Source organism: Aulonocara stuartgranti (assembly GCF_965226115.1).
Source record: "Aulonocara stuartgranti genome assembly, chromosome: 10".
Classification (NCBI taxonomy): Eukaryota; Metazoa; Chordata; class Actinopteri; order Cichliformes; family Cichlidae; genus Aulonocara; species Aulonocara stuartgranti.
Window position 1 is genome coordinate 24,164,866 of NC_138946.1, and position 15,162 is coordinate 24,180,027.

A 15,162-nucleotide genomic window follows, 5' to 3' on the forward strand; every position below is an offset into this window, starting at 1 on the left:
TGGCCTGTAACTGGAGCTCATTTATTGCTGGTGGTTATAGGTTATGCGGGAACCACTCACACCTTACCATGGCACAAATAATGTTCACTGACATGCACAGATGTCTTTTTCCTTCTCATTTTTAAAAAGAACAAATTATTTTTAATGAATTTCACTTTGATTTGGGCAACTTTACACCAAACAAAAAGTTTAAATTCTGTTCTACTGTATTATTATTATTATTATTATTATTATTATTATTATTATTTCATACCAACGTTGCAACTTATGGCAAGCAAAACGGACAAACTAGCTGGAACGCGATACGCCCCTCAGTAACCAGAGACCATACAAATGAAAAGATTCCACAGTCGAAAAAGAGATGAGAAGGGCAGCAGCACAGCGCCATTAAAGCCAAGAAAACACTAGCATAGCAAAGATGGCGTCGGACTGCTTTTTCAAACTTCAACTCCGTGTTGTAGGTTTTCAGGCTGTCTACTCGAGTTTCTCTTAATATAATTAACTTTGCGCAATGGTCAGTATTCTATTACTTTATAGTCCAGTCTTCACTGTAGAGTTAAACACACAGAGTGGTGTTTTTCTTCTTCTTGTACATAGCGACAGCCATAGCTGTTGTTGGCGGTGAGCTAACGGAGCTCTTAACTTCACAGCGTCTTTGGTCTAACGGCGTCGTAAAAATCTGGTTTCTGACAAAATCTACGTCCCTTCTGCCATTTTCTTTTTCTTTAACATTATAATATGTACAAATTGAGCCACTAATCTGAATTATCTGTAGCACATAATTATTTAAATGCTAGCCGACATCTCCCCAATTTAAAATGTGATGTAAACCATTGAGCCAGACTGCAGCAGTCCCCATAGCAACAGAGGAGAGGGTGGACATCACAAATGGCACAGAGACGCATCATGATTCACACCACTGGAGCTCACGTCCCAAGCTGTGTATAGCATTTTAGCACTGAAAACTAATCCCAGACCACACAGACAGCCCTGCTCCATGTCAGAGATTGAAACCTGAGAGATTCCAGTTGGCCCCAATTTCCTCAGCACAAACGTGGTACAATCCACCCACATTAGAAAACCTTTACCAATGCTCCCCCCTCCCTCTGTCTGGCAGGTACCACTCACTGCTGAGGGGGTTATCCTATCCATCCACCGCAAATCTAGCCCTCGTTGTGGCAGAATTGCAGTGCATTGGACTGTACAGAGCAGGGTACCATCCAGGCTGTTGTCTGTGAGGGGTGGGGTCCGGCTACACTCATACCACCAACCATAAGCTGACAGAGGGACACCAGAGAGGCAGAAAAAGACAGGGGAAAAAAGAGAGAAGAGGGGGGAAGACTGCACCTGAAGAGGAATATAATACGGGTAAGGAGAAAAGGGGGGTGGATGGAGGGAGAAGGAAAAAGACAATGGGGAAAGGTCCAGAATGGTTCAAATAGATTCGTTCCTTTGATGCTATGCTTTTTTCCCCCCTTTCCTTCCTGCTGACAGTCCATTTAATTTCAGTCCTTTTTCCATCTGTGACACGTTTTTCCCCATTTGTTATATGTGGGCATCATTTCGTGAATGGCTGCAGTGGTTATTTCATTCCACATTTGCTATTTCTGTGCCTGTTCCCGTTCATAGTGGGAGAATCTGTGGGCTATAGTGAATGATGCTTACCATTTGGCCCAGTTTGTGTGTTGCCTTTGCATTTTTGAAAATATATGGGAATTTGATCCCATATCAGATATCAGATGACATAATGTGGCAGCTGTGCCGATTCTGTGACACAGTATTGACTGATATTTATAATATCTGGCTTCATGCTTGCCTTAAAGCCCAGCTTGCCTAAATACATAAATAATATAATGCAATTTTTGAGCACAGTTTTTTTTGTCTTAAGAGCTTTATATAATGTATTTGTCTAAAAACTGGTTCTCATGTGTATTCCATTTGATTAAGCAGCTGTTATTTAAAAATAATAATAAAAATCCTCTTAATAAACCTGTATAATGGCAATGAATAGTGCCACCATAGCTCACTGCAACCATATTTGTATTTCTAATATTTTTCATGGCTCTAAAAATCCATTCAAAGTGAAGGATGCATGCAACACAAAAACAGTAAGATGATAAATTATTTTTTCATTTCAGTCAAACAAATGCACAAATCTACTGAATGCTTTTCCTGTCTCTTCTATACGTCGCCGTGTTTGTGGCTAGGATGAAAGGAGACACCCCAGTGAACAGCACCATGAGTGTCGGCCAAGCCAGGAAGCTGGTGGAGCAACTGAAGATCGAGGCTAGTTTCTGCAGGATAAAGGTGAGGCGCACGTATTTATCGTGAAGTTTGGTCCAAAACAGCACAAACGAAAGTTTTCTGCTTTAAAAAAATCAAGAAAGGAATTCTTTGATATGTTGTGATAAGTCAGTTCTGTCAGATGCTAATAATTGTGCCGCACAAACTAAATGCAAGTTTGGTTTGAAGATTTTGTTGTAAGCGATGATGGGTAGGCAGTGATGACCTTCTCAAACATACTTTAAGTGAAGGCTTCCCACTGGAGGCTTTCCAAATGGTGTTTGGCTTGCATGATGTTCCTAATTGCATCAAAGCCACCTTGCAGAGGCACCTTGCCTCTTTGTAAGAAATAATCCACGAGCGTTAAAATGAGCAGGAGGCAAACTTGTCTCATGCTACCATGAGAGCAAAGTTTTAGAGATAAGCTTTATCTGCTGGCACCTCTGGCCAATAATCAGAACCTGAAGCAGAAGGTTTGTCTTCACAGAGGTCCAGCACTCTTTCAAAACCTTTGAAACATCTGGCTGTTCAATGTAAAGGTTGAAATTGTTGTTAGAGAGAGATCCACATAAGGAGCACAAGAGCTAAATAATAATTCAGTTAACGTTCAGTTACTTTTATGTTTGCACATTTCATGCTCATATTTAGATTTTATTAAGAAAACTATCCATTCATACATACAAACATCATTTCACGGTCAATCAAAGCAATTTTGAGTCAAGTAAGAACATATTGAATTTTAATTGTTGTTGATGTGTTTGTGGTGTTACTATGTTTTATCTTCTTTACATAATCTACAGTAGTATGTCCATACAGACACATTCAAAATATTATCTACTGTGTGTGTGTGTGTGTGTGTGTGTGTGTGTGTGTGTGTGTGTGTGTGTGTGTGTGTGAGAGTGTGAGAGTGTGAGTGAGGGGGTTGGGGGTTGGGGGGGGGGGGGGGGGGGGGGGTAAATGGGGTATTTTTTTGGGAAATACCAGCCATTGTTAAAACTATAAGCCAGTACAGTAGCGGGGCTTGTGAGGGTCCTACAAAGATTTCATGTTCTGACTGTTCCACAGTGTACCTGTGAAAATACAAATGAGAAAGAGCAGAGGCCAAAATAATGCTCATGCATATAAACGATCACAGCAAAGATAAAGATATACAGTGGGGCAAAAAAGTATTTAGTCAGCCACCGATTGTGGAAGTTCCCCCACCTAAAATGATGACAGAGGTCAGTAATTTGCACCAGAGGTACACTTCAACTGTGAGAAACAGAATGTGAAAAAAAAAAATCCATGAATCCACATGGTAGGATTTGTAAAGAATTTATTCGTAAATCAGGGTGGAAAATAAGTATTTGGTCAATAACAAAAATACAACTCAATACTTTGTAACATAACCTTTGTTGGCAATAACAGAGGTCAAATGTTTACTATCGGTCTTTACCAGGTTTGCACACACAGTAGCTGGTATTTTGGCCCATTCCTCCATGCAGATCTTCTCGAGAGCAGTGATGTTTTGGGGCTGTCGCCGAGCAACACGGACTTTCGACTCCCGCCACAGATTTTCTATGGGGTTGAGGTCTGGAGACTGGCTAGGCCACTCCAGGACTTTCAAATGCTTCTTACGGAGCCACTCCTTTGTTGCCCGGGCGGTGTGTTTTGGATCATTGTCATGTTGGAAGACCCAGCCTCGTTTCATCTTCAAAGTTCTCACTGATGGAAGGAGGTTTTGGCTCAAAATCTCACGATACATGGCCCCATTCATTCTGTCCTTAACACGGATCAGTCGTCCTGTCCCCTTGGCAGAAAAACAGCCCCATAGCATGATGTTTCCACCCCCATGCTTCACAGTAGGTATGGTGTTCTTGGGATGCAACTCAGTATTCGTCTTCCTCCAAACACGACGAGTTGAGTTTATACCAAAAAGTTCTACTTTGGTTTCATCTGACCACATGACATTCTCCCAATCCTCTGCTGTATCATCCATGTGCTCTCTGGCAAACTTCAGACGGGCCTGGACATGCACTGGCTTCAGCAGCGGAACACGTCTGGCACTGCGGGATTTGATTCCCTGCCGTTGTAGTGTGTTACTGATGGTGACCTTTGTTACTTTGGTCCCAGCTCTCTGCAGGTCATTCACCAGGTCCCCCCGTGTGGTTCTGGGATCTTTGCTCACCGTTCTCATGATCATTTTGACCCCACGGGATGAGATCTTGCGTGGAGCCCCAGATCGAGGGAGATTATCAGTGGTCTTGTATGTCTTCCATTTTCTGATGATTGCTCCCACAGTTGATTTTTTCACACCAACCTGCTTGCCTATTGTAGATTCACTCTTCCCAGTCTGGTGCAGGTCTACAATACTTTTCCTGGTGTCCTTCGAAAGCTCTTTGGAGTCTGATTGTTTGAGGCTGTCTCTTTTATACAGATGATGAGTTCAAACAGGTGCCATTCATACAGGTAACGAGTGGGGGACAGAAAAGCTTCTTACAGAAGACGTTACAGGTCTGTGAGAGCCAGAGATTTTCCTTGTTTGAGGTGACCAAATACTTATTTTCCACCCTAATTTACGAATAAATTCTTTACAAATCCTACCATGTGGATTCATGGATTTTTTTTTCACATTCTGTCTCTCACAGTTGAAGTGTACCTCTGGTACAAATTACTGACCTCTGTCATCATTTTAAGTGGGGGAACTTGCACAATCGGTGGCTGACTAAATACTTTTTTGCCCCACTGTAACTCAAAACAACAAGGATGAGGGTCTGAAACATCCATCGATCCTCCCATCCGTTTACTTATGTTTATCCACTTCAGGCTCATGGTGAGGCTGGAGCCTGTCCCAGCTACCATGGAGCAAAAGGTGAAGTGGACCCCGCACAGGTCACCAGTCTGTCGCAGCTCTAACACTGACAACCATTCCCAGCCACTCCTATGGCCATTTTAGAATAACCAATCTAACACACACAGATCATGCAAACTCTACGCAGAAGGCTGGCTGGTGGATTCAAATAGAGGATTTTCTGTCTGCAATGCCACTATACCACCCGGGTTAAAAGCAGCATGCAAAAAATCAATAACTGTCGCTATTAAAGCACCTTGAGATGACTCCTATAACAGCAAGAGGCATCTCAAGGTGCTTTAAATTCATTTAATATTAATCACACAGTATTATAAGCAAGGATTTGGCGACTGTGGGGAGGAAGTCACTAAGTTCCTGATTTTACAGGGAAATTACCTGCAAATCACCAGGATCAGCCAGCTCCCTACTGTGACCACTCAGAGGCGGGATGAGGGGAAAGTGTAAAGGGGAAAAATGTAATTAAATGCTCTAAACCCCATCGTCTCCACCTCCAGGTATCAAAGGCAGCAGCCGACCTGATGGCATACTGCGACGCACACGCCTGCGACGACCCCCTGATCACCCCCGTGCCCACCTCAGAGAACCCCTTCAGGGAGAAGAAGTTCTTCTGCGCTTTGCTTTGAGACAAATCAGGGATTGTTGTGATGAAAAAGTACAACTGTACAGTATGTACATCTATGTACAGTATGTACATGTACTTCCAATCTGAATAAGACATTAATGTACTATAGTAACGTTGCATAAAAGCTGCCGATGTACAGTACATAACCAACTACAAAATGTCTTGAACTAAATTCTTATACTGCGAACATCTGTCTCAATGTTAGAGGAGGGCAAACAAGAATAATTTAACATTTAATCAATAAAGAGTTAGAAAAATCACAAAGTTGCTAAAAGTCTCAAGGGAAGGGGGAAAAACAAAGAGCGTTCATCTGAAAGGAAACACATGCATCTCATGCTCAAATAGGTTACAAGTAACTGCCAGAAGGGACAACATGATCACCAAGTATCTTATTTCTCCACCAGTCACAAGCAACAGATTCATATTGAAACTGGGAACCTAAATTACATTAGGTCTCGGCATTATGGAGGACATGTCTCAGCTCTCCCCATTTAAATTCCCCATAAATGAGAAGACTAATGCCGCGTAATCAAACACATTTTCATTCTTTGTCTACTCGTAGGCAGAGGTCATAACATGGATGCTCCTCTCACAAGTAGCAGCATTTTTTTTCTAATCTAATCTATTGTTGACCTTCGTCATTCACTGTTTAGCCCTGTCTTGGCAGTTACTTGTTTACAACTGGACACATGCAATTGATTTGGGGGGTTTTGGGAGTGGGGGAGGGTATTAAGATTTTAGCCTCTTCTTTTTTTGCTCATTTCTATACTATTGCCGTAGTGTGGATGTGGACGTGTGTGTATGCATAGGTGCTACTGTGAAACTTGAGCAACAATTCTGTGCATCGGATCACTGTCAAATTGAGATTTTGTAGTTAAATAGCACACACACACAAACCCAAACACATTCCAGGAGTTATGGACTTTCAACATCTAATCTAAGCCACTGAAGTAAGATCATCTAATCGGTTATTCTGAGCCTGTCATAATAATAATTTTCTAATTCTTTAAGACATGAAAATAAAAACAAGTAAATGAAGCAGTCTTAATGTACTTTTAAGGACAAGTGTGCATCATTGTTATTTTAAATGATCAGAGGATCTCCAGAGCAGGGGTTCTTAGTGGTTTCCAGAAAAGTCATGGATCAACCAGTGTCACTTTCTCCATCTAAAGTACTGTCAGCTGTTAAGTTTCAACACCACTTTCATAAAAGGAAACGAAAAACTGCTCTTCTCGTGTCCGTGACCTGGAACTTTTGGAAACGCCTCCCTCCTGCTTTGGAGCATTCAAAAAGAAAAAAAAAAAATGAGTGACATATTTTCATCATGTTGCAAATATCTGGAGCTTTGGCAGAAAAAAGGGTAACCATGGAAACGAAGCACTGAAATAAAGCCTCCTGTCATCAAACATTTTCTGTCTCTTGGGGTGTTCTCTGATAAAATGCACAGGAAAAAAAAAAAACATGTTCAAATGTGATACTTGCTTTTTATTGTTTTATAATAAAAGCAATAGAAAAGCTGAAACCTTTTCACAGTCAAATGCAAACACGTGGGCCTGCATTATAACAAAGAGCTGCTACACACTGGTTACATCTTCATACAGCTTGATAACTGGTGGTGGGTTTCAGCATTTGAACGGAAGATTAGGGAATACAGTGTGAACATGCAGTGTTGTGGACTTTATACTTCTTTAGACCAAGTTAAATGTTTAAAGTAACATGCATTAAGGCATCTCATGTCTAGAAATTCAAAGACAATACATAGCTCAGCTATGAAGACCTGACCTAAATATCAGGCTCACTGTTGTAACAAAATGCACACAGTGTAGGATTTTCATTTAAAGCCACTTAAACCAATAAAGGATATTTTATTTGTAAGTCACATGACAGTGGATTAAGAGGGTTTCTCCGCTCTTACTCAGCTTGTAAGTTGCAGAAAGAAAAGAAAGCCTACTACTTTTAACCTACTTTAATTAGCTGCTAACATGGTTTTGCTAGATCTATCACTGTGGGTTTGGATCAGGATGGCTGCTGTCTGACGCTCACCAACTCGTAACTTTGCTTTCACGACCTCTACAGAAGGTTTGCATTTTTTTACTAGCAGCACAACTAGCTGTGATATCGAGCTTTCTAACAAACACAATATCTAAGTTACCAGCAATAGAGACACTTTTATTATTGAAAGTATTGTTTTGTTACATTGGCATCTTTATTTATATACATTTCAATCTTCAAGTCCAAACAAGCTCAGAGTAGACTAGATGTAGGACTGTGGTGTGTCTTCATTTGCAAGACACAAAGATAAAACATTTCACATACATATATCTATATAAATCTCTAAATACCAGTGTCAGTTGAATCTTTTTTTAGGTTTAGTTTTCAGGTTTCACATTAAATTAGCCAAATCTTCTGCCAAACAGACAATCCTTATCAAGAAATCGTTGAAGCAGTGCTGGTGGAACTACAGTACATGAAACTGTGATGATGTGCTACTTAAAAAAAATGGACAACTCATATCAAACCTTCCAGTAGCATTTAAAAACAAGCAAATGGTGCAAGCAGCCCAAAAGCATCAGGTGACTACAGGTGTTAGTGTAGATTGTACAGGTAAACCATCACATTAAATAGAAAGAAATGTGCTGAAATAAATGAAAACAAATCGTGAAGTTAAAAAGAGTTTACCTCTAAAACTGCCATAATGAGCTTAAAATGGTAACTTCTTAACGCACTGTCAACAATGAACACACTAGAAATTTACATTTTTTAAATTTTGAACAGAAAGTACACATAGTATTCCAATAGTTGGGCCACATGGATATTATAAGCAGGGGCTGAATTAAAAGAAAATCAGAAGAGGTAATGTACATCTTGGACTTCAGAAGTACAAAAACAAATGACTGAATGTTTATAGGAAGGCATCGCACCATTCCTTAAGACAGCCATAGCAGTCACCTTGTTGTTTGACATTTGCTCCGCAAGTGTCCTTCAGCCAATCTCGGAAAAGCTCCTCGTCTTTCTTTAGCACTAGAAACTGTCCGAGGACGACATATGCCTGTGGAAGTGGATGTGAAGACACAACACAAGAATGTAATTAAGACCGATGGGCGAGTATCTAAGAATGAGCCACATCTGTTCTGATAACGAGCAGATCCAGTTTTTAACTGAACCTGAAAAACTGCACAGATGAGTATTTGTTTGGGTGTGTTTGATCAAATTCATAGCTCATTTGACAAGAGAACAACTCTTCTCCGACAACAAACGTTTACAGATGTCCAGAAGAAAAACTGCAGCTTGTTTTTCTTTACATCACAACTTTAGTTGTGCTAGTTTTCCAAAAATAAGAACTAATCTGTTAAGCTTGCGTCAGCTGTGATATACTGCTGCTGTAAGTTAAGATTATTTCAATATTATTCAAAGTAATCAATACCTACTAGGTAAAATAACTTAAAATTACTGTGTGAATAAACACACTGCAGAAGCTAATCAAAAACCAAGTCACCTTGTCAAAACCCTTATCCTCCAGTCTTTTGCCAAGGACTTCTCCGATGCCTGCCAGAGCCATCACTGGCTTCTCTCCCATGGGCTCGGCCACGAAGTCTTTATGTTTTTGGGATGTCGATGACATGGTCTCTTTGGAGTCTGTCAAATAATAGCAGGTGCTAAACGGTAATATAAACAGATCTGACAAGTGAAAACAATACTTACCCAATTTCGTGAAAAGAAAGAATATTTCGTAAAATTACAAATCTAATTTTACTTATATTTTTATCAGTAACTGATAGACGGCACAGAAACTTCTTTAGACAGTAGTTGAACATGATATGGTTTAATGTTTGGCTACTCATGTCAACTCTAGTTATGAACCAAGCCTACAGTGCGAACATATCAACAAGTGCCGTATCTTTCTCTACAGCAATGACATTTTATGGAGCTCTGAGTGCTAATGCTAATATATTTAACATCTGGGGTTACCAACTGATCGTCATTACAGAGTAGCATCTAGTCAGACTCACCAAACACAACTACACCCGTGAAATATTTCGCCTGATTGCTTAACGTAAGTGCAGTACAAGCAGTTGAATTGCGCGCGCAACACATTTCAATGCTAAGCGTTTTAGCACACCGAGCTAAAGTTCACTAGCTTCCAGTTTATATTACTGCTTTTTTTCCTACATAGCCGCAGCTTCTTGGCGGGAGATATGTCCATCTCAAAGCCAGGGCTTGCTCCTAAAATAATCACAGACTATCAAGTTAATGCTGTAAAGCTAGAAATCAGGGGCTCATATTTTAGGCGCCTACAAATTAGCCTAACTTGAGCTAATGAAGCTTTAACGCTACTAATCTAATTTTTATTTTTCCTATGAAGCTCATTTACAAATAACCTCTTCCTTTGGGGCACGTCTGCGTTTATCACAACAAAAACCCACAGCTGCGTATCAACTTACCCGTTAGTCTCCCGTCCAAGCTTGATATTAACGTAGTTAGCTGAAAAGCTACGTGCTTTCGATTTCTGTATAAGCACCGGCGACCACAATGCAATGCGCAGGCTCTCTGCGGCTTCAGGTCAAAAATCGCGTGACGTCATTTCCCCCTGATTTTGATCTCGCAGGATAAACAGACAAACCTCTAGGGCATAACCAACTTTTAATGAGGTATTTCGATTATCACGTTTATCATAAATTATAATAAGCACGTCTTCATTTTTGCCTGTCACACGTTGCTGAGGTGGCAGACACTTTGTAATAAACAGGCAAAGAAAACAGTGTATATTGCTTTCAGTGTGCATTTTATTAACTAGGGAGTAACAGTATACACAGACTGATGCACCGTCCTTAGGATTGGCTTTCATGTCATGGTTGTGCGCATTAATCATCTTCTAACTCAGCTTCTGACACCAGCATGGCATTTGCATCAGTCTTTGGGTTGAGGAGGCGAAAGCTTAAGTAGGTTTATAACTGCAACTTTCACAGTAGCTCGGGGTGTGCGGCTTCTTTTATTCAGCTGACAAAATGCTGGAAGCCAGGCTGCAGGTCAGCCCGGTGCCATCTGGCTCCACATTGAGCTTCTTTACAACTCCGTCTTCCACCAACATAGAATATCTGAAACAACATGAAATACACACTCCAATCTACTTTAGGTAAGACCAACAGAACAAATAACAGTTATGTTGTGTGCAGTTTGTCTTTAATCAGTATGGACAGAATTAAGATTTAAAAATCAGTAGAAACTTCACAAACACTGCAGTTATCTGCAACCTTTGTACAATGAATCAATTGCAGTGGTAGAGGTGCAAAAGCAGGTAATGTGCAAAAGGCCGTATGTAAAAGCATTTCCACTCACTCGCTGCTCCACTCTTAAGTGAGCAGTAAAGTGATTCTGGACAGCTATAAAGTCAACATACTGTGTCATACATACTGTGTCATCATAAGTGTACTATTGTGTAGTGACACTGTTAGCACACAGAACTGCACAGAAAGTACTTATTATGTTCAAGGCAGGAATGATTGTGGGAACGATTGTGGGGATATAGTGCATAAACTTTCTTACTGTGCAAACTTGTTATTAATAAAATTCAGGAATTTAAGACAAACAAAAAAGGTTACCTCTTGGATCGCTTATTCCCAAGTACCTGCACGATTTGATCACTGTCAAGTAACAGGTCAACTGCCTAAGGCAAAGAAAGATGAATTAATAGTCAGTCACTAAAGCTTCAAGTAGAGCTGGAATATAAAGCAGATATTGGTTTTTACCTTTGTGAATGCTCCAGTGGGATCAGCCAGCATCCGCACCTGCAGAGGAAAAGTGGCCATAAGCTCAGCATTACTGCATCCTTAAAGTTCATTTTGGCCATTTCCCAGGTCTTTGTCCAAGACTAACATGTCACAGAGCTCTCTAATTGTTCAGAAAAGCCATCTAAATGCAGGTTGTTCAGTTGTACTCTACCTTTCCATCAGCTCCATGCTCTTTTCCCCATGCAGCCATGACAAACGCATCGTTGACAGAGATACATGCTATTTCCTGTATACCTTTATTCTTCAGTTCTGCAGCCTGCTCCACAAAACCTGGGAGGTGAGTCTGAAAACAAAAAAAATAAATAATTAATAAGGTCAGCTGATTATCAATGTGTACAGGCACTGTTAACAGTGTGGACTCACTTTGGAACAGCCAGGTGTAAATGCTCCAGGTACAGCGAAGAGGACTCCTTTCTTCCCCTTAAACAGTTGATCCATAGCCACCTTATTCCCTGGCTCCCCCTCCTGGACCTCCACTGCAGGAATATGTTCACCCACCTGATGAGAGGCGAGATGACAATACAGAACAATGGTGACCTACATTTCACATTACTGAAGTGAGCAATACTAATGTGCATGTCTCTGGAGGACATTGCATGCACTGCTATTTGTGTTACGTTTAGCCTGCACTTGCACAGAAGTGCTGCAGGATGACACAGTGGAGGGAGAGGGGTTTTTCTCTACGTACGTACGAACGATAGATACAAAAACACACCCATCTAATATTCAGCTTCCTATTTATTAATAAACAAGGCTTGCAGGATCTTGCACGGCCACTGGGGGGCAACAAATCATACAATTAGAACCCATCGGTTCTCTGATTGGATTGTTAAATTTGTGATTGACATGACATTGACCAAATAGGTTCAAAATTCGTACTTGTAACTTGAAACTTGAGTGCAGAGTTTCACACGTATTTTTTGGCTAAGTCCACAAACAAATCTTTTTTTACGCACACACAAATCCTGATTTACAAGTACAAAACTGATTTACAAGTACAAAACTGATTTACAAGTACAAAACTGATTTACAAGTACAAAACTGATTTACAAGTACAAAACTGATTTACAAGTACAAAATATTTATGACCACAATTTGAGCCCATAAAAAAGCCGTATCACCCATAACAAGAGACAATAATCTGAACTGCAATGCACTTGAGTAACGTTATCCTACAAAAAATGGGTTAAATAACCCAATGTTGCAACGATTTGCATGGCCGTGAAGTGAATTCAGAAAAGCTGCAAGTGACCCAAATACAACATATATACTTATACTTGGGTGCACATATACTGGCCGTGATTTTGGCTGTATTTAAAACAAACAAACAAACAAAAGAAAATAGCGGAATACTGCCTTGACGGGCCTTAAAAAGTACCATGAGTGTGCATCTATAAAATAAACAAGCCTAGTCGACTAAAGAGAAGGTGAGATTGATTTACACGCAAGCTACGCTCAAAACGAGTTTAACAGGTGGGGGAGGAAGGTGCGGAGACAAGCACCGACAGGACGGCTGTTATTAACAACCGATAATGATGAAGATAACGGAATTCACACGGATAGTTAGCATCGTGAGCTACAAATAAACAACGTAACCGCTTTATTTAGCAAGTTATAGTAAAACGCACTGACACAGTCGCATTTGGCTCGTGCATGTCCGGCAGCGAAACGCTCGCAAGCCTTACCTGAATCGGCATTTTGGATGTCGGAGTAATGTGCAGTAGTCTAGCGCTCTGGAGCACACGGGAACTTCTGAGTACAGCGGATGTGACGGGGAGCATTGTAGCTGTTTAGCAAGCTATTTAGCAAAGTATTAGGAAAGCGGTTGGTGGGGCTTTTATCGTGCCGTGTGCGCTGCCTTAATTTCCGCTTGGACACGCCCAAAGCTCACTTGTCACTCTTACCTCGGGTACAGTTACCTACACTGCTGTCCCACATTAAGTCTGGCTGTAGGTACGTAGTTGCCAGATTTGGGCCCGCTAAGCCTTTATTTACTGCGCCATCTGCTAGCAAACCCACATGTCTACAGTTAGGGCTAGAGACTGAAAGTAGCCCGTGGAGCTATAGCAGTTCCGATAAAGAAAAATAACTTTGCACAATGCAAGGGAAGACTTCACCAAAGTCAGGAAAATGTTATATATGTGTGGGCAGATGGTTCACATATTGATTGTATCAATACCAGTGACGGTATGGGTATCGGATGGATGTTTTGTTTCTATCCTCCTAAATTCCCACTGAATTGTGTTAGTAATTTTTTGGAGGGGGTAAATGACAAAAATATACCTTATATGCTGGCTTTATGGGTTGAAAGTGTCAGCATTGGTATTGGCAATACTGGCCCTGCATTTACTTGGCATTGAGTCAGTATCCAAATTTGCAGTATCACACAGAGCGAATATTCATACTTTTATACTATTAGGCCTTTTTCACAGAAAAAATGATGGTTTGGTTCCATGAAGCCTGTTAGTGAGCCACAGCAGCGAAGTAGTCACACAGTGTATGAAGCCAACCCTCCCAAATCGATCACAGCCCTTGGTTATACACCTGTGTTTCCATTGCTGTGACAAATTAAAAGCAGGCTCTAAAAGGGCTCTTCAGGGACACAAACGCCTTCATTACTCACATCACATTTTGACTGCGTGTATAAAATATGCTACAGTACATTTAGCCCACCATTAAGCTGCTCCTGCTATTTTGGCATCTGTTAAAACATCTTCTATGTGTTTTTTTAGACTTTAAAGACAGCCTTGTGTGTGCGAATGGAATTGGTCCCTGGGGTCTGGCTGCAGTATAAGTCATAAACCCTGTCCTGTCCATGTTAGCAGATGAGACTGGGATAAAACTAAAACAAAACAGCTCTCCTCTTAAAAATTTTTTCAAAGAGATGCTTTCTACCATTATTATTAATTTTCATCATGCTGATTTGGGTACTGGGGGCCTCTGTTAAAATAAGTTTGATTTTAATTACTAAATGCTGTAATACCGGGGAGAAATCTCTATTTGGGAATTACAGACAGAGTAGTGATGTTGAGAGGAGATCCAGCATTTCCACAACAACTTTTATATAGTGACTTTTATATTGTGAGTCAGCAGCATGTGTAAACTCATGGTCCTGGGGCCAAATCTGGCCCTTTCCAAATTTTAATCTGGTCGCCAGCCTGTTCAGGTTCTTGGTAATTTTTTGCTTTGTAGTAATTAATTAAATGTAAAGGCACACCTACGCTGCCACTACAAGATTAGCTTACAATTTGCCAGTTAGGCTATATGATACATGTAAACAACATGACCAAAGGTAGTTGATCATATGATGATTGGCTATGGGAGACTTTTATAAAGCTGTGCAGACAATACTAACAATTATTCTTTTACTTATTTTACATTTCTGTTTTGTTATGCCCCATATTACCAGGATCTGCTATATATTTTATAAAGGAAGGGGGCAAATATACAACCTGGAGGCCAAAAAAAAAAAATCTTCCAATCCAAGTCACTAGGTGGCGTTGGAGAATGGAAAAATTACAGAGGAGAGGGGCATGAATTTTGCACTTCATATTATCATAACTCACCATAAATACCGGCATAAACCATTAAATATGTCCCTGTTGCTCACTATTTAC

The 15,162-nt window shown here is 40.5% G+C and overlaps 3 protein-coding genes across 4 annotated transcripts; 1 reads left to right on the top strand and 2 right to left on the bottom strand.

Moving 5' to 3' along the window:
* Positions 1-379: 379 nt before the first annotated feature.
* On the top strand, positions 380-7,145 carry gng3 (guanine nucleotide binding protein (G protein), gamma 3). Its single transcript, XM_082548775.1, has 4 exons — positions 380-514; positions 1,118-1,368; positions 2,208-2,307; positions 5,629-7,145. Exons 3-4 carry the CDS (start codon positions 2,209-2,211, stop codon positions 5,755-5,757), a joined length of 228 nt encoding a protein of 75 aa, XP_082404901.1. The 5' UTR covers positions 380-514; positions 1,118-1,368; position 2,208; the 3' UTR covers positions 5,758-7,145.
* Positions 7,146-7,220: 75 nt separating this feature from the next.
* banf1 (barrier to autointegration nuclear assembly factor 1) lies at positions 7,221-10,327 on the bottom strand. 2 transcript variants are annotated; one of them, XM_082548773.1, is made up of 3 exons: positions 10,199-10,327; positions 9,253-9,392; positions 7,221-8,805 (listed from the first exon to the last, which is right to left on the bottom strand). In XM_082548773.1, the coding sequence occupies exons 2-3, from the start codon at positions 9,376-9,378 to the stop codon at positions 8,659-8,661; spliced, it is 273 nt and encodes a 90-aa protein (XP_082404899.1). In that variant the 5' UTR covers positions 9,379-9,392; positions 10,199-10,327; the 3' UTR covers positions 7,221-8,658. The 2 variants fall into 2 exon arrangements, with proteins under 2 accessions (XP_082404899.1, XP_082404900.1); XM_082548774.1 differs by having other exon boundaries at positions 9,253-9,412; positions 10,199-10,305.
* A 195-nt stretch (positions 10,328-10,522) lies between these two features.
* prdx5 (peroxiredoxin 5) lies at positions 10,523-13,547 on the bottom strand. Its single transcript, XM_082549162.1, has 6 exons — positions 13,231-13,547; positions 11,909-12,043; positions 11,697-11,828; positions 11,504-11,542; positions 11,357-11,421; positions 10,523-10,852 (listed from the first exon to the last, which is right to left on the bottom strand). Exons 1-6 carry the CDS (start codon positions 13,324-13,326, stop codon positions 10,747-10,749), a joined length of 573 nt encoding a protein of 190 aa, XP_082405288.1. The 5' UTR covers positions 13,327-13,547; the 3' UTR covers positions 10,523-10,746.
* Positions 13,548-15,162: the final 1,615 nt, after the last annotated feature.